This window comes from Pleurodeles waltl, chromosome 6, assembly GCF_031143425.1.
Source record: "Pleurodeles waltl isolate 20211129_DDA chromosome 6, aPleWal1.hap1.20221129, whole genome shotgun sequence".
Lineage (NCBI taxonomy): Eukaryota > Metazoa > Chordata > Amphibia > Caudata > Salamandridae > Pleurodeles > Pleurodeles waltl.
The window spans coordinates 570059062-570078808 of NC_090445.1; the positions used below are offsets into that span (position 1 = coordinate 570059062).

General features: G+C 46.1%; 1 protein-coding gene across 1 annotated transcript in view; it reads left to right on the plus strand.

The window, feature by feature from the left end:
* FGD2 (FYVE, RhoGEF and PH domain containing 2) overlaps positions 1-19747 on the plus strand; it is a 346991-nt gene that overhangs the window by 296313 nt on the left and 30931 nt on the right. The window contains exon 15 of the mRNA XM_069238749.1: positions 12569-12712. Within this exon, the coding sequence (XP_069094850.1) occupies positions 12569-12712 (144 nt within the window). The remainder of the gene's footprint in view (positions 1-12568; positions 12713-19747) is intronic.

Genomic DNA, 19747 nt, shown 5'->3' on the forward strand with positions numbered 1-19747 from the left:
ACTGGGGTAGTTTCTAGTACTTACCTTTGGGGTTTTCTAGTACTCACACCTCCCCTCTACACACTACATTTGCCTAGGTGTGAAACCGACATTCACATTCCACTTTCTTAGTATATGGTTTGTGTTCCCCATAGGCACATTTCTAACTTTGGTGATTTTCACTAATTGCACTGTTTTCTAACTGTCTTTACACCTGCTTTTGCATACTAGTGTATATAATTTGTGTATTACTTACCCCCTATGGGAGTACAGTCTCTATGGTATTTTTGGTATTTGTGTCACCAAAATAAAGTACCTTTGTGGGTAACGTGTGACTACAGTGGTATTGAATGAGCTTTGCATGTCTCCTAGATAAGCCTTGGCTGCTAAGCTACAGCTACCTCTAGAGAGCCTGGCTTCTAGACATTGCCTACATTTCACTAATAAGGGATAACTAGACCTGGTATAAGGTGTAAGTACCTTAGGTACCCACTACAAACCAGGCCAGCCTCCTACAACCAGTCAGGACACTAACCTTACCCATTACACATTGGCAGTGCATCTTTCCACCTGATGCTGAATCAAGGGCATAAATATACACATTGTGGCTCTAAACGCAAAGCCTACCTGTCATGTCCCTAATTGGTACTGCAGTTGTAAATGCCAAATGACATGCAATGACGGGTGACAGTATGTGTCAACCAATAAATAATGGCGCTCTCCTGTATGTGGCACTACATGAAATGTAGCCCCATTGGGAATGTTCTATTCCACAAACAGTGTGCCATGCACATTTATGTGAGGGAATACAGACATGATCCCTTCAATATAGGCAAACCATGCATGAAACTGCAGCTCACAAATGTTTAATATAGAGAAAGGGACAAATGCTGACATGTAGACACTAGGAATGTTTGCAACAGTGCTGGCACATAAATCATGTCAATGGACTTTCCCCACTTACCAAGGGAAAGTAGTGACCTATAGCTGCATCCAAAGAATATGCATGTACGCAAACAAAGATCACCACCTCCCCATTAATCCACATAATATTGCCCTCAACTATATCATATCCCCCCTTTTAATACCCTTGATAGAGTTGCCACAACAATGACGCCTCAACAATGACGTCCTCTTCGATTATTCCCCCGTATCCCAATTCTGTATAGCTGATTTATGTTTTCAACCCCAACGCCCCCCCCACACTCCCACTTCTACATCAACATCTCCAATAAACTACTGTCATCACCCCCCCATCTCCTAGCACCATCATTCCGCCTGACCTGTAACCCTGACTCTATTTGCGTCACCATTACCTCACCTACCCCTCTTTTTCTACGATCTCACCCCCCCCCTCGGTCACCATCGCTCTCATTATCATCACCTCGATCATCATTGTTATTTTCCTTATTATTATTGCCATTATTATAATTGGGGTTATTATCCCATTGTTATCATCATTCCTTCCTTCTCAGGATTATTGCCATAATCATTCTCCCCAACACTATTCTACTAAACTGAATCCCCCCTGCTTGCAGGAATACCCCCATCCTTAGCACTAGATTATTTTTTCGTCAAACTAACCCGTACCGCGAACCATGCTCACACATATTAGGATAGAACAATCCATCTATTTTCGATTAGCACCCCTCTCACGGAGACCGCCCAAATCTATTATCCCCACATCATTACTCATCGAGTCTCTATAATTCCCTCTGTGCAACTATCCTCCTTTTGGCCCCATGAACTCGTCAGAGAAGGGCTATTACTAGGGTAGACACAAATAACCATACAATGACCCAACCCCGTGAGAGACTCAGACTATGCTAATGAGAGGTTATTAAACAATTGCTAAATACTACCACTAGCATACTGGTACTGTTCTATAGCAGTACCACGGAATGGATGCATCCGATGTCTATAGTTATATCATACGCTGATGAGATTCGAACACTCTCCCGATCTCTACACCTTGACTGTTGACACAAGACCATTATGCTAGCAATACTGGCTCTCAAATGTAAATATTAACACTGGTTTCAATTGCTTTTTCATTTGGCATGTCTGTAAACAGTGATTATAAACTGTAAAGATTGTATACTCCCGATTCTATTTGCTCTATAGCCCTGTTCAATGATAGAAAATACTAATAAAAAATTACAACACAAAGAATATGCATGTAAGCCCTGTTAAATGTATGTTGGCCATCTTCACGTTACAGACTGCAGTGAGGCACCAGCACCCATCATAGGCTGAAGACAACTAGCCTCTGGGTGGCAGATGCCTACATACATATTTACCCAGACACATGGCAGAGGACAGTGATCCATCATCTACTTACCTTTGGCCTGGAACACTTAGGTGAAGTAGTCTGTTGCATATAAATTACACCCACTACAACCACAAATAGTATTTGATTGATAAATGTATACAGCCATATGTCGTCCATGCAGAGCAAGTGGTTTGTGGATTCCACCCAGTTGTTTCCTTGGTCCCTGAGGCAACAGGCAAGGCACATCGGTATACAACACATGACATGGCTACACAAACATTCACTCGTCTACTGTGTGACACATGGCTCACCCAAGTTGTCAGAGGGAACAGTCAGAACCTGACTCAATCACCTGTCAATGGGACAGGCAGGAATATGTCCTGTAGTCACCCCCTTGTGGCCACTGTGCTGCCCTCAAAAGCCCGTCAAGCTCCTGATAGGCCACTGCCAGAATGCAGGACATTGGCGGGTCATGGTTTAACGGGATCCCCGCCCGTGTTGGGAGGACACCCCTAGCCTCCGCAATCTTCTGGGCCCAGCGTCTCAGGCCCTACCGTATTCTACAATGGGCGCTCCACCTGGCTGTGGACCCCCATGGTCCGCACCTTCTTGGTGATGGCTCTCCATATTCCCTTCTTTTGATGGCCGTTGGCCTGCCTGGATGCAAAAGACAAATCAAGAGATCATGTTCACAAGTCTCATCACAAATGGTGAAGTCACAGACATGTCAGTAACATCAGGCTCAAATTTTCCTATTTGTCAATACTCCTCAAGTGTGACACATACAAGCCATGACTAGAGACATAAAATTCCCAATCTGCAGGCCAACCCACCACCCTGCTCAGGCCCTACAATGACTAAGCAGTTTTACTGATACCATGTGGACATTCTCTAACAACCTGACTGAGATGTGATAAGGCGACAACAGGGCTGTGGGAGTAAGGGCCCTGCCATGAGTCAAAGACACACATTGACCATGATGCTAAGTGCACATGTGGACCAGATCAGTATCTTACATCTGGATCCATTCTCAATCTAATCAAAGGAATGAGGCTTTCTGGGCAGAATGTTATACCAAAGCCACATTTCCCACATGACAGGATCTGCCACAGTTGTATAGCCACATTGACTCCACCCCAGGCTAGACTAGGACCCATACTGGGAAATACATGTGACAGGCCCTGGTCTCTGCAGGCTGAGCCGACAGAACCTACATGACATTACATTCCCATCACTTCCATTCCTGCCAGTACATCATGTAGGCAACAGCAACTTGGCATGTGGTGTGTGTGGCAACCTGAAGGGCAGAGAGAGTCATGCTATGTCTTCAAAACAACATTCTAACAGGGCAGATGTGTGAGGAAATATCTGGAGCACCATACACATTCCTCCCATCGCTCTCATCTGACTCATACAACATGCATACTCAGCCCATGTTGTCATGCACATACATGTTGTCTGACACAAACAACAATCATGAGAAAAGAGATGTACGTGGATGGCAGTGATGGCTCCTCACCTAGTTATGTACACCCAAGATAAGGAGGATCTAGGAACCCAACGAACCCACAAAATACAATAGAAACTCAACATATGGCACTGGCCACTGGTACCTGCACATTGACCTTCCCATTGATGCCACTTAGACTGCACCTACAGACACATGAGTAGTCAAACTGGCACTCATGGCCACAATCTAGCCTGTGAGGAGGGAAAGGATGTTGAAGTACGGGATAAACTGTGCACATGAGCTACTTATCCCCTGTTCTGGGTCACGATAGAGCTGTCCATACAGGGGCAGGACTTCATCAACTAGCCTCTTCAGCTCCTCTTCAGCTCCTCTGTTGGCTTGGTCCCAACGCATGCCAATGAACAAGTATACCGCAATAGAAAGAACTTCCATTTCATCAACGTTTAAGTTGTATGTTTGGCAGATCTGTACATATCACAGGCCTATGCCCGTTATCCAGGTCCAGTCCATGATTCCTTCATCATACAGAACAGCACCATACCCCAGCTGATGTCACAACTGTACCCAGAGAGGGCCTGGCTGGCTGGTAAGTCATATCTGTCCTGTTTGTGTATGTGTAATGTCTGGTGCCACATTTAAGATGAGTGGGTCTCATTGTTGCAAATATGTCCCATTCCTTTACAGAAGACTCTGCATATCCAAACCATCCCTGATTGTTGACACCAGTAAGAAATCCACCTACGCCAGGCTTCAATGAGACCTATGTAGGCACACAGCAGGTTGTGGAGCAGGCTTTTGGGCTCTTGAAGGCCAGATTTATGTGTCTAGACCGGACAGATGGAGTCTTCCTCTACTCACCCAGAAAAGAGTATCAGATCACTGTAACAGGGCCTTTTGGGCTTTGCAGTCATGTCACTCACTCTACTTCCATAAAATTGACAATTGGTATCCTCCCAAGTGAGTAAACTTCAGAGTTCAATAACAGATGCATTGGGGCAAGTGCACACTGGCCTGGTGATCGGAGTTACAGGAACAGGTCCTTCTCGGGGGATTGCAGTCATGTTACTCCTGTACTACACACAGTATACAAATGTTATCCTTCCAGGTAAGTACACTTCCATTGAGAGTTGACAAACAAGGGCATTTGGACAAGTAAACACTGGGCTTGTATTTGGAGTAGGAAAGATACAGCCTCTTGACATTGGCAGTCATGTCACTCCCTCTACTTCATACACCTGAGAAATGTCATCCCCCCAGGTGAGTACACTTCATGTGTGAGTTTCAAAACATGCATTTTGGAGAACAGAACCCTGGACTGGTGGTTGGAGTGACAATAAGAAAGCCTCCTGTGATTTGAAGCCATGGAATTCCCTGTACTACACACTCTATACATATGGTATCTTCCCAGGTGAGTACACGTCAATAGAGAGTTAAGACACAGGGGTCTTTGAACATGAGAATACTGTGTTGGTGGTTGGAGTTACAGACACTGGGCCTACTGGGAGATGCAGTCATGTCACTCCCTTTAGTACACACACTATACAAATGTTATCTGCCCAAGTAAGCACACCACAATTGGGAGTTAACAAACAAAGGTATTTGGTGAGGAGGACACAGGGCTGGCTGAGTGGAGCAACCATAACAGTGCCTCATGGCCTTGACAGTCATGTTAGTCTCTTTATTACACACACTTGACAAATGTTATCCTCCCAGCTGAGTACACTACAATTGGGAGCTAACAAACAAGGGTATTTGGTGAAGAGGATGCAGTGATGGCTGAGTGGAGTACTAGTAACAGTGCCTCCTGGCCTTGGTTTGGCCTTAAGGTTTCCCCCGCAGTGCAGGTAGCCTATAAATGGCATTTTATGGAAATAAATAATAAATTAATAAAATAATATGTTGGGATCGCGGTGCCAAATTACATTTTTTAAATATATATAATTTTTTATATTATATATATATATATATATATATATATATATATATATATATATATGTATATATATACATATTATATATATAGAATTGAAAAGGGACTGCGGGGGAGCCCTTGAAGGCTTCCTCAAGGTCCAAGAAAGCCCATAAAGAGCTTAATTGTTTTTTTTTTTTTTTTTAAATCACAACCCCCGTAGCTCAGGGGTTCAAGTCCAGCTGGACTTATTTCCTTTTCTTTAAAAACAAAAACATTTTTTTTTTTAATAATAAATATTTTTTTATTCTAAATTGAACACAAATATCTCATTCTAAGTAGAAGATACCAAAGCCTTAAAACAATATCTGTTTCCCTCTCACTTTCTCTTTCTCTCTTTCAATCAATTTCTCCCACTCCAACACTTATGCACCCACTCACAGACCCACTCAGACACTCACGCACGCACTCACAGACCCGTAAACACACTGACGCACCCAGTAAAACACTGCTGTACGCACTCTCACACCCAGACAGACAATCTGACAGCCATTCTCACCCCCAGATACACCCTCTCACATCGAGAGAAGCCGCGGCCAACTACTGCTGGACACGGCCAGAGCGCTGTGCACATTGTGGTTTTGGGTGGTTAGTGGGTGTTGGCCACAGGGTCTGGCTGCAGGCCAGGTCTTGCGGGCAACCTCCCCTGCAGAAGGGTGAAGGCTGTGCACAGTGCAAGGTTGGGTGCTTACAGGGTGTTGGCCCAGGCCCTCTGTCCGTACGCCGCTGTGCATGACCAAAAGCCTTGCACAGCAGGGGTTGAATTAAAGTATAGTAATTAAAATTACTATATGATTAAAAAAAACATAGAAATTCACTGAAAAAAACAGAGGTTGCAGGGACGTTATAGTTAGGAAATAGAATTTAAAAAAACATAGAAATTCACTTAAAAAACTAATGGTTACAGGGACGTTATAGTTAGGCTCAGATTTTAACTGTACCAAACCACAGAAATTCACCAGTTATAGTTCGAGTTACCTTAAGTAACTATAAATCGTGCCCTAAGGTAACTATAACCCGCGCCCTCGCCATGCATTGCCAATTACTCCACAGATTCAGGCAACCATCCCATCTCTCATAACATAATTTATAATAGTGTAATATTTGCTGTAAACATTTTTGCGAAAAAACTGTGTATGGCGGGGGCGCGAGTTATAGTTACCTTATGGCACAAGTTATAGTCACATATTTGAGCACTGAAGCTCATAAGTTGGACAAAGACATTTGATTACGCAATCAGTCCTGCAATCATAATATTCACATCCCACCTCCTAGTTACAATTGGTAATGGAAACAAAGACAGCTATTTTGTAAACTATACCAAAAGTTTCAGGTCAATAATTATCAGAGTTTAATGACTTACAATATAAACAATGTATGTTTTTTATTTTTTTGGAGGATAAGCTACCTACCAGACCTGTCTAAGAATGTCAAGAACACATCTATTAGCAGCATAAGTTATAGGGTACTAGACTCCCTCAAGCCAAATGTATTTCTAGGCAAATGCTTAGGGCCTGATTACGACATTGATGGTCCAAGGACCACTGATGCTGTGGTGGTGGTCGGACCATCGCACTCCAGCCAGCCCGACCGCCACATTACGACGCTGGTTGTCAGACTGCCATGGGACCGCCGTCCCCGCCAGAAACATGGTTCCAGACGTGCCGACAGCAGTCTAACTCATGCTCAGTCATGGCAGTTCATGGGCAGTGCAGGCCCCCCCCTGCCACCACCCTCAGAATGCGCACTATCTGCTTTGCAGACTGTGCGCATTTCGAGGGTGCTGTACTGCTACGGTACTGGCCTCAGCTCCTTTAAGGGAGCTGAGACCAATACCGTAGCAATGTTCCTCCAGGCTGACCGGTGGGAATTGTCATAATATGATGATCCCGCCGCATAATACAACTAGTGGGGAGGCAGCTGGTATGACCGCTACCTTCTCCCCGCGGCTGGGATAGTGAAAGGAGTCTGTTGTTATAGAATCATGTTAGCTTCATGTCAATAAGATATAAACATATTTTTCACATATGCACGATAATCAATTTTAATATATCAAAACACACCTTAAGTTTCAATTTATCCACACCCCAAGAGTTGTAGCACTGCCCTTCTTAGGGTTCGGCCTGCAAGTGCATGCACTAGCACATGTGCTTCGCTAGCGAGGCTCTGTTGTTTACAGAGAGCTTGGAACCCGTCTGTCACATACCATTTGCTGGCTTGCATGGCACTTTTTTTAACAGCCTTGTAATTCATTACTGCAGGCCTTGTATCGTTTCCGCCTCTCTCTGTGGTGCAGAGACCAAGCCAGTGGTGGCTTCTCCGCCGTGGTGGAGGAGCGTCACCCCACTGGCTCAGAGCAAGCAGCTGAAAATAAAACTGTATTTTATTATCATTTTATTTTTCAGCTGCTGGCTGAGCCAGTGTGTGCAGGGTGAGGCTGGCCGAGCCAGGCCATAGGAGGGGGGAGGAGGAGTGGAGTGGAGTCATTGGAGTGCACTTAAAAGTGCACATATGGCCGGCCAAACAGACATGCGCACTTAGGTTTCTCCAACCCAGCTGTATTGCACAGCAGGGTTGGAGAACCAACAAAGACTCCTATGCACTGTCTGAGTGGTAGACCAAGCTGGTCAGACCAATCCTGGTGCTGCTCTCATGCTAGGTATAACATGAGAGCAGCACCACGATTGCATAGGGAGCCTGGGCTGGTGTCCCAGGGACTGCTGGGACACCATCGGGAGCAGGAGCAGGAGAGAAGAGGAGCAAGCCGGACAGCAGCATCGGCGGCAGGACAGGTGAGTTGTTTCAAAAAATATATATTTCCCTTATCCCCCGTCGCCCTCCCACTTGAGATTTGCAGCAGCCGCCACTGGACTAAGCACTGATTGATTCAACATAATCAGTGCCCATCCACTGCTCCTGATGGGATTGAGGTACTATTTTGTTCTTTTTAACTTCTAGCTCCCTGCAAACAGAGGGCTTGTCACTGGCAAACACGTGCCCAGCAGGACAAACAAAATTGCAAAATTTTATTTTCTATATTTAATTTTTTTTATTTTGCCAAGTCCTTTTTTCTTAGTTTCCACTCATGTTTTCTTTAGTTTTTGATCGTTGATGCTGTTCTCAATAGAAAGGCGATTATCTTGTTCTGAATATTGCAAAGGGACATTGTTTCTTTCTTTTGTGTAATTTCTGAAATTATGTTTTAACACATAATCGTGCACCCCGGGACACCCCACTCCAATCCGCCCCACTACAATCCACATCAATCCACCCCATTACCCCACACCAGTATACCTCACTCTAAACCACTCACTCCAATCCACACCAACCCACCCCAATCTAATCTGCCCCACTCCATTCTGCCCTACCCCAATCCAAAGCAATCTGCACCACTCCAAAACGATCTGCTTCAGTCCAATCCAAAACAATATGCCCCACTCCCATCTACCCCACTCCAATATGCCCCAATACAAAACAATCTGCCTCACTGCAATGTGCTGCATTCCAATCCAAAACAACCTGCCCCACTCCAATCCAACATAATCTGCCCCTCTCCAGATCTCCTCACTCCAATCTTCCCTGCTTCATTCCAAAACAATCTGCCCCATTCCATTCTGTCCCACTCTAAGCCAAAACCATCTGCCCCACTCCAATCCAAAATAATGTGTTCCACTATAATACGCCCCACTTCAGTCCAAAACAATCTGCCCCACTCTAATCCGCAGCACCCCAATCCAATCCACCTCACACAATACAATCCACCCCACTCCATCCCAATTCGCCCCACTCAATCTGCCCCCACTCCAATCCAATCTGCCCTACTCCCATCCATTCCACCGACACAACCCAATCCACCCCACTCCTATCCAATCCACCACACTCCAATCCACTGCATTACAATCTGCCCCACTCAAATCCAAAACCATCTGCCCCACTTCAATCCAAAACAACTTGCCCTACTCCAATCCATTTCAATATGCCCCACACCAATCTACCCCACTCCAATCCAAAACAATCTTCCCTTACTCTACTTTGCTCCACGTTATGATAAAAAATTGGCCCCCTTTCACCTACCCAACTCCAATCCAAAACAAAGCAGTCTGATCCAAAACAATCTGCCCTACTCCAGTTCATGTCACTCCAATCCAGTCCTCCTCACCCGAGTCCAGTCCACCCACTCCATCCCAATTCACCCCACTCCAATCTACCACAATCCACCTCACTCCAATCCAATCCACCCCACGCCAATCAAATCCACTCCACACCAATCTAGTCTAGCCCAGTCAAACCTAATTCACTTGAATCCAATACACCTCGCCATAATCCAATCCACTCCAACTCACCCCACTCCAGTCCAATCCACCCCCCTCACTCCAATCCACCCTACTCCAATCCAATCCACCCAACTCCGGTCCAGCCCACCCCACTCTAATCCAACCCACCATACTCCAATTCAACCTATCCCACTCCACTCCAATCCAACCCAATCCACTCACTCAAATCAATTCCATCCACTCCAATCCCCCAGTCCAATCCACCCCACCCACTCCAAACCAGTCCATCCCACTGCACATCACACCCCAATTCAGTCCACCCCAGCCTATTTCACTCCACCCTACTCTAATCCACCACACTCTACTCCAATCCGGAATCCAATTCAACCCACTATTGTCCAATCTAATCCATTCCACTCCAATCCAATCCACCCCACCCCAATCCAGTCCACCTCACCCTAGCCCTATCACTCCAATCCAAACCACATACCCCAATCCAATCTAATCCACTCCACTCAAATCCACCCCGTTCCAATCCACCTCATCCCATTTCAATCCACCCCACTCTAATCCAATCCATCTCACACCAGTGCATCCCACTCTACCCCAATTCAATCTACCCTAATCTACTCCAATCCTATTCACTACCTCAAACCATTCCAACCCACTCCACCCTTTTCCACCCCACTCCACTCTACGACATTCTCTGCCACTGAACCACTAAACTCTACTCTTACTACTCAACTGCACAACACTCTACTTCCCCTACTCCACTCTACGACACTCCAACAAATCCAACACTGTACTCTCCTACTCCACTCAGACCTGCACAGATGCCTCACAAACCCCTACACCATGTCTAGCATTCATTTAATGCATTCTTATAGTGGAAGCATCATAAAATGGCAAGGTAAACAAGCTCGATTCAGTAAAATAAATAGCAAAAAGGAATACAAAAAACATTTGCCACACTTGGCAAGCCACAACAATTGCATAAGCCATGTTAGACACACCCACATATACATACAATGTCCCTACCCTTTATCGGATCTTCATTGCAAAATCTTGAAAAAAGCCAGCTCCATTAATGGTTTCACGCCTGACTTGGGAGAGGAGGGGTTATCGCAGAAACGTGGTGTATATACGCGAATATCAAATCATCGTTTTCCAGTCCCTCCGCTTTTGGCACATGTTTTCTGTTGCCTAAGTGCTGCAGTCCTAGGTTGCCTGGAGTGCAGCATCAGGGCGCGCTGTAGGCCGTCGGGGGGAGCTCGCTGCTGGGCGGAAAATGCGAGGCGGTTGCGACCAGGGCGAGTTGCAGGTGCGGGGGAAGCACTCCTAGACAAGCAGGTAGGGTTGACTCAGAGAGGGGTTTAGGAGCGGCCCTTGAAAGCCACCTTGCTTGTCCAGGGCTTGTCCGACCCCTGGTTTGGTTCTAAAGCGGGGGCTTGTTTCTGAAGTAGAAAAATTAAATGGCACCGTTGCTCAGAGGATTTATTTTGCAGAAGGGGGAAGCTGAGCCTCTTTTCTTTCTCTAGTCCGCCTTTTCGGGTACCGGTTAGGGGCAGCTGAAGACGTTGGACGACACTCCCTAAAACTGACCTGATGGTCATGTGGCGGATGGTCAATGGGGTTCATAGGTTGAAGAACGCAGACCCTGCTGAGGCTTTGCTGTCGGTCCCCACTGCTCTAAATGAGATTGAGGGTTAGCCGAGGATGGAGCCCTATCTCCGCCAAATCTTAAATGGCATTTTGTGGAAAAAAATTAGGGTGCTAATGAATTTAAATAATGTCTGTGACTTCCTGTCTGAATGAATTAGTAAGAGCAGTGCTAACTTGTGACAAGCACACTGTCCTACTATGACAAAACGACACATTGCAGGAATAAATATAACTTTCGTCCTCCTCTGACATTATACTTCTTTGATGACAACATTATGATTGTTTTTAAAAGGAAAATTCTTCATAGTGATGTTTTACTGCAGCAGTTCCTGTTGTGTGTTTAATCTAGAATAAAGCAATAAAAAAATCATGCCTCCAAGAGGTGAAATGTTAACCCTGTTCTACCTCAATCAACTATTAACCCGAATTCATAGCTGATGTTAGAAGTAATCCCGACTAATTACAAGGACTATCGCCACACGCGAGCCTGAAATATACGATGTGTGCTTGCAACTGGTCCTATCAAAGCATTTTTTTAATTTTCAACTCCAAAACTACTTGATCTAGATTATGAATCAAATTGTTGTTGCTGTCTAATCACTTCAAACAAAAATCTGTTTTAATATCGTACGTTGAAATAATATTTAAAGGTATGCAAGAGCCGAGCACATCAGTTTGACTCGTAAACCCATTTCTCTCTCTCTCTCTCTTTTTCTCTCTTGATTACCTCGCTGTACTTGGCTTTTTATCTCTGCTATCCCCCGCCCCCACTCGAAAGTCCTCCTCTTTAGTTGAAAACCTCTATTCCTCTTGTTCCCCTTTCCCCCCTCTTTCTGCCCCAGTCAACCCAAATTCTCCATTTTACATTGCAATAATATATTGCTTGCTGGAGAAGTGCTTTGGAGTTTCCTAGTGATCCAACTCCCTGCTTTCTTTTGCAGAAGGAATCAGCAGAGGTGTCAGGGAGGAGCCTGGTGTGCAGCTTCCTACAACTGCTGGATAAAGGTGGAAAGGCTGGCCTGAGGAGTTGGTGTGTGATCCCAAAGGACGAACCCCTCATTCTCTACATGTTTGCTGCACCCCAGGTAAAGCAAGGTGTATTTTCTTGCTGGAGGATAAGGCCATCTTTTCTTCAGGGCTATCTTAAGATTTCTTTCAGCCTGAATATAACTCCCGCACCTGGAACACTCCAATCCCCTTTTTGTGCACTTACCTTTGTCATAACATAATAACCAAACACGTTGCAAATGATTGTGGGATATTAGGCCGCAATTATTTATTTGCATGCATGATCACCAGGTCAAACATCAATTGCCATTAATCATGGAGGCATCATAACTTATCGCCACATGGTCATTAATCAATCAGGGGAGTCATAAATCATTGCCAAATGGTCATAAATCAGTCATGGCTGACGTGTCATCATAAATCATACACTGCTGTTAGGTACATAATCAGAGGTTGCTGAGTATCTTTTTCATGAGCAGCCTGCTGGACTAGGGCTGCCCATAGATTTGCCCAGAAAACTTCCATTCCTTCCTTGGATAGGTGCACCCCGTCCGGGACATACAACATCTTGGGTGGATTAATGCATGCCGGACGCTTTCTAGCCTGTTCCCCTTGCAGTGGTTGCTGACTGCAATTTGATCATGTGAGCATGGGGACAATTTCAGACCAAATTATGGTGGTGCAGCCAAATGCTTTTGCCGTTTCTGTTAAGCCCAGCCGAATGTCGTTAAGGAGGTCCCTCCTGCCCAGTTGAGCCAGGCCATTGCCCCCCAGATGTATGATTAAAACGTCTAGATGTTTGGAGGCCACTGCGCGTAGCCTGTCAAGTGTTGCTGAAAGCTGCCCCCATCTCATGACAGGATAGCCCCACCATTTGATGACCATAGACTTTAGTACTCCTTGTTGTCTGCCTGCACTGTGGCTCCACCAAGCCTGCATTCTATGGATAAATGAGTGCCCGACCACCCAGACTGTTCTGGGTTGAGCGCCAGTCGAGGTAACCAAATCAATGAATCAATCAGAGTATTTGAAGAGCGCACTACTCACCCGTGATGGGTTCACGGCACTATGGGGAGGGGTAGGCTGCTACTGCTCGAACAGCCATGTCTTGAGATGTCTCCTGAAGGTAAGTAGGTCCTTTGTCTGACGCAGGTGGGTGGGAAGAGTGTTCCACGTCTTGGCGGTGAGGTGGGAGAACAATCTGCTGCCGGCAGTCGTTCTGTGGATGCGTGGGACGGTGGTGAGGGCAAGTTTGGAGGAGCAAAGTTGTCGGCTTTGGGTGTAAAAGAAGAGCTGTCTGTTGAGGTATTCTGGTCCAGTGTTTTGCAGTGCCTTGTGATCTTGGGTGAGGAGTTTGAATGTGATTCTCTTGTTGACGGGGAGCCAGTGCAGGTCTCTCAGGTGGGCTGTGATGTGGCAGTGGGGGGGGGATGTCAAGGATGAGGCATGCGGAGGTGTTCTGTATGCGTTGTCAATTGTCATCACGGGAGGACATGTCCTGCTCATAGCAAATGTGGACATGTATACACCTTGTAAGCACTGGAGCGCCACCTGCCCACTGCCTTGATGCCATCCTGATGTAGCACATGCCGCGCCGTGCTGCCTTGGTGGCCGCCCCTATCCTAAATGAATGGCACCCAAACAAGGAGCAGGTGTAACCTGCCTGACCTAGGGCTTTTCGCATGACTGCCAAAAACTGGTATTTGCTCAGCATCTCCCCAATCTTGTGTATGAAGAGTGGGCCCGCCCCAATGGGGCGTACTGCCACGTAATCCCACAAGCAGCACACTGGGCAGCACCTTGTGTCTTCTATGCAACTGATCTGTCCCCAAGTGCCCTTGCTCAGCTGATCTGCCTTTGATCTCCTGAGTAGCAGATGGGCCTTCTCTGCCTCCAGCCTAATGTCTGAGGCTTGTAAGCAGGCTGATCTTGCCTCCTTTTTTGCTGGAGCCATCAGTTCGCTTAACCTAAAAGCCCCAAAGAATGCAGTTGTAAAGACCACGCTGATTAGTGAGTACTCATATGGGCTGTCTGCTACTGTTTTTACGGCATTAATTACCCTAATCGGCTTATCAAAATCTATGGGGTGTTGTGTGTCCTGCTTTTTCCCCTAGAGGCGTTTCCAACCCTTCAGGAAGCTTTAATGTAGGAGAGGCAGTGGGGTCCCTATCCATTTATATCTTAAAATAATGGGCCACTGCTGCTAAGTGGGCCTGTGCCCAGGACTTTGACTTCTTCTGTTAGGATGCCTATTTGATAAGGCGTTCCACCACCCGAGCCGTGGCTTCTGGGTCCCCTAGTGACTGCGAACCCCCGCGATCAGCGTGTTGATGTATGTGCAGTAACACGTGGTGGTGCCGGGTGTGAGGACGTGCTCCACTAGTACGGACAGGTCTGCTCTGCCAGCTCATATAGCTCTCTTGGAAAGGGTGTCAAAGTAGCCCATGAGTTGCAATCTAACCAAGCATCTCATGAGCCTAAATATGTCTGGGCACTTTGCTGATCCTCTATTAATGTCTAACACCACCGTCTGATTGTCGGACCACAGTGTGATCTTCATATTACCCAGTTTTTTTACACACTGTTAGGGCTACCACTATGAGGAATAGCTAGAGGAAGGTGATGTTGCCTGTGATACCCAACTTGTGTCACCTGTCCGGCTAGCACCCTGTGCACCACTCTTTTCCCAGTATAGCTCAGGAACAGTGGCTGCCTGCTGCATCTCTGAATAGGACTATCCGTTTTGCTGTCACCCATTCTTCTCTCCAGAAAAGGAGTCAATTGAAATGAGTCAGGAAAGCAGCCCACATGGCTAGGTCTCCTTTAACACCGGCCACCAGTCTGACATGGTAATGTTTTTCATGTACTTCAAAAAACAAAAGGCAAGCAACGACTTCAATTAGCTGCACATCCCTCTAATTCCTTCAAATCGGATGTGCCTATTGCTGGTGCTCAAAACACTATGCTCAAAACACTATAACACATCTGTTGCCACCATGTGTAAACTGGAATCAAAGAACCAGTTAATAACAAAAACAAAACATAGTGGAGCACACAAAGACTCTTTTTTTTCCAATCAAATTATAGTAATCATTATGACCACCTGGGTGATTACATTGGATACATGTATGAAGAAAGGGGAAAACATGAAGAAATCAAATACAAAAACAAATGGGTGTAAACATTCTCTTAATTGTTACCATCTTTAATAATATTATATTTCTTTGTATTAAAAAAGCATTGTATGACTCATCGGATCCATGATTCATAGAATAACATAAACGATTTTTGAAAATTTGAAAAAACAAAGTGTCCACCCATATAAAATTCCATTTGGCAGTGGAGCCCAGATATTCAGTCAAACTAGGACATTGAAAAGCAAATAAGCAAAACATTATAAGTGTTGGATTCTACTGAATTTGGAATTTGGAGCTTAATATGAATAGAAGATAAGCCTTGATAAAGTCCTGGAATGGACTGAACATCGTACGGGCTAAAGTTTACTTCCATTGGTTGAGGATTTACAAAGACTGAATATCTGGGCTCCAGTGCCAAATGGAATTTTATATGAATGGACATTGATTTTTCAAATTTTCAAAAATCTTTTATGATATTCTATAAATCATAGATGCGATGAGTCATACAATGCTTTTTTAATACGAAGAAACATAAATTATTAATGATGGCAACAATTAAGAGAATGTCTACACCCATTTGCTTTTGTATTTGATATCTTCATGTTTTCCCCTTTCTTCATACATTTATCCAATGTAATCACTAAGGTGGTCAAAATGATTACTATAATTTGATTGGAAAAAAGCGTCTTTGTGTGCTACACTATATTTTGTTTGTGTTTTTCATGTACGCCTGACGTCAATCTGCTTTAACGCCTTGCAAACACTCGCCCTGCTGGTATGACCCTTTCCAGTCATTCTCTGTAGCTCTCTATGGGATGCATTTTCTTTGCTGCATAGAGCCCTGATCTCTACTTTCAGCTCTGAGACCTTCCCTTCTGGCAACCTGGATGTCCCCGCCACTGAGTCCAACTCAAAGCCCAGGAACACTAAGAATGTAGTTGGCCCCACTGTCTTTTCTTTCGTAAGGGGAACTCTTAGATCCTTTGCTAGCTCCTGAAATGCTCTTAATCTGCTTGACACTCTCTCAAGCCTGCCTGCCCTACGAATAGGAAGTTGTCGACGTAGTGTAAAGTGCCCCCTTGTGAGTGCCATGTGTGCAGTGCCTACTCTAAGAATGTGCTGAAACGCTCAAAATATGAGCATGATATGGAACAGCCCATTGGTAAGGCTTTGTTAAGGTATTCCTTGCCCTCGTGCTGGAAACCCAGTAAGTGGAAACTCCGTGGGTGAACCAGGAAGAATCGGAAGGCAAACTCAGTGTCTACCTTTGCAATCAGCACCCCCATTCCTGCTGCCTTCACCATGTCAATGGTGTCCTCCACTGTGCATGTCCCTGAATGGATCCTGTCATTGATTGAGGTCCCTTTGGGAAATGAGAGGTGGTGTATAAGTCTTTACCGGCCTGTCTCTTTTTTGGGAACTACCCCAAGGGTGGAGAGGATTAAGTCCTTGGGGGGAGGTAAGGGGAGTGGGTCCTCTATGCACCCTAAGTCTTTCTCTTCTTTTATCTTCTGCTGCAGCACATCCGGGTGCTTCTCTGCAGATTTTAGGTTCCTACCCCCATCCCCTGCAGCGTTGCCTGTAAATGGTATCACAAATCCTTCCTCAAAACCCTTGACTGGCAAACCTGCATCTTCCTTATTGTAGTAACCATTAGATGACCTCCTGTGCATGTGAGTAATGATGGGGGATTTGGCTAGCTGGAAATTTGCCCATTCCCTGGGATCCCCCTTAGTGCGATCTCCTCTACAAGAGGAACACGCATGCCTAAATGTGTAACCCACCCCCCTCGGGCATTTTTTCCTGACGTAATTCTAGCATATCGCTGGTGGTTCCCTGGCCCTGGGTGCTTTCCAGCTTTGTCCCAGTTTGAACCTCTGTATCACCCCACACTTCTAATGTTTCCTATTGAAATGGGTGGTCTGAAAGGGCTGCTCACCCTTTCCTGTCAATGCCCTGACCTCCTTGGCTACCAACATTTTATGGATGTAACTAGACACATCAGTTTTGTTCCACACCATCTCAGGATGAGTCTACATTTTTAGCCTGAAACTCTTGTCATACTCCCAGCCAGGCATCACCTTGGAATTGTCTGTGTGCCTCATGTATCTTGGACTCGTAAAACCAAAGATCTGCTGCGCAGTGGAGGAACTATTCCACTATGACACATGCCATAACCCTGAATGCATCCAACCAGTTGTCAAAGTTTCTTTCCTTCCTCATCGTCTTCCGTTCCATCCTATCCTCTTCCTTTTTATCTCACATGGTAAGGTCTAGCTCTTCTAACTGTATCTCTAGGAGGTTAAATATGTTGATGAACTCTTTTCTCCATATTCTCTCTTTCACCGATAACAGGATAGCGTTTGCTAATCCAGTTGCTTTGGTGGTCATAGCGGGGGGTCTCAGTGAAGGTCTTGCATATGCCTCTGGCGCCTAAACTTTTTCTATCGGGTTTTTTGTTACAGCACCTTTACTACCCTGTACCTGTCCCCACACTGCTGTGAGTGATCCAGCCCTCTCTGGATCTGCACCTAATCATTTGCCCTCCTGCTCCGCCCCCGCCAATGGGTCTTGTGTCTTTCACCCTCCCCACCTCGGGATCCTGACTTTGTGCTGCGCTGCTTTTACTGAATAGCAAGGGGGAAACAGTTTTAAACATTCTTTCACTATTCCACTGATATGCTCACCCTCCGATGACTTCTGTCTGTCCCAGATGCTTGGTCTGCCATCGCTGTGGTGGCTGCAGGTGGCGGGCCTGCCCCTCGCCCTAGCCTCTTGTTGCCGCTGGCCCTCTTAGGGGCTCTGGTGTTGACTCTCTGCTGCTCCCTTGGCCTTTGCTGAGACTCCTTTGCGGTGCCTGCGTTCCTGGCTTCCTCCTGGGCGCCCAATGATCCATCTGTCTGATGTCCACAGGGGCCTTCCACTAGCTCTTCTGTGATATTTTGGCGCAGCCACTCCTTTCCGTGCGTCTCTGCTTCTATCCTCATCCTGCTCAGCATCTCCTCCACTTCATCAGGCTGTTCGATGTGCCCCTGGTCTTCCATGCCCAGTGCTGCAACCAATTACGGCCACCTGATTTCCTGGATAGGAGGCTGGCACATGTTACTTTGCTGCACAATTCACAGTAGTCCACTCGGTTGTGTGCTGTCTCAAGCGTGGCCCCGACCAAGCTCCTAAAGTCGCAAAGCAAAAAACTTCTCTATGTCCGAGTCACCAGGGTCCCTTGCTGGCATGACCAGTATGCTTATTAATTAAGTCAAAGTTAATGAGAAATGTTTATCCACATACCTACTGTAGAACCCTCAACTCTCGGCGTGAGAGTTAGTGACATTAACCATTACGCCGCAGGAGACTCTCTTTCAAACACATGGCCGCTGCCTGTGGGCAGTAGAACCCAATGGGACAGCCCACATTAGCTGCAATGGTTTAAATTTCCAAAAATGAAAGTAGGGAAATGACCACAGATACATGTGGACAAGAAACTACAACTTTCCGTGTTAAGGTCTGAAACCTTTAACCGTTATGCCACCGGTGACTTTAATGTAGTGCTGGCCCTTTAAGAGCACTCCTTCCTCCCAAGCGCAGGCCATGTCACACCCCGCATGCTCCAAATCAAAGCTGGGTCAGCCGCAGAGTCCCGTTGCTGGAAAGCAGTAGTCTGAGCCTCCCGGGCTGTGCCGGTGATCCTCCTGTAGTCGCGCCACTGGGGTTGAGGCAGGAAGGGGTTCTAAGACACTGCCTCTATGGACCAACCCGGAGCCGTGCAATGCAGTTCTATACTCCCTGTGAGGACCTCCCAGGTTGCAATTTCCAAGAGTCGCGTCGCCTAGTGAGGTGGTCCTGTGCTTCAGTGGACATCTGGGCTGCAGTGGTGATGGGGGGGGTCGCTTACCCCGTGATCCACGGGCATCTTCCCCAACACTGTGACTCCAACTTGGCTCCTCAGCCCGTGTGCCCTCCTTCAAGCCTAGCGGC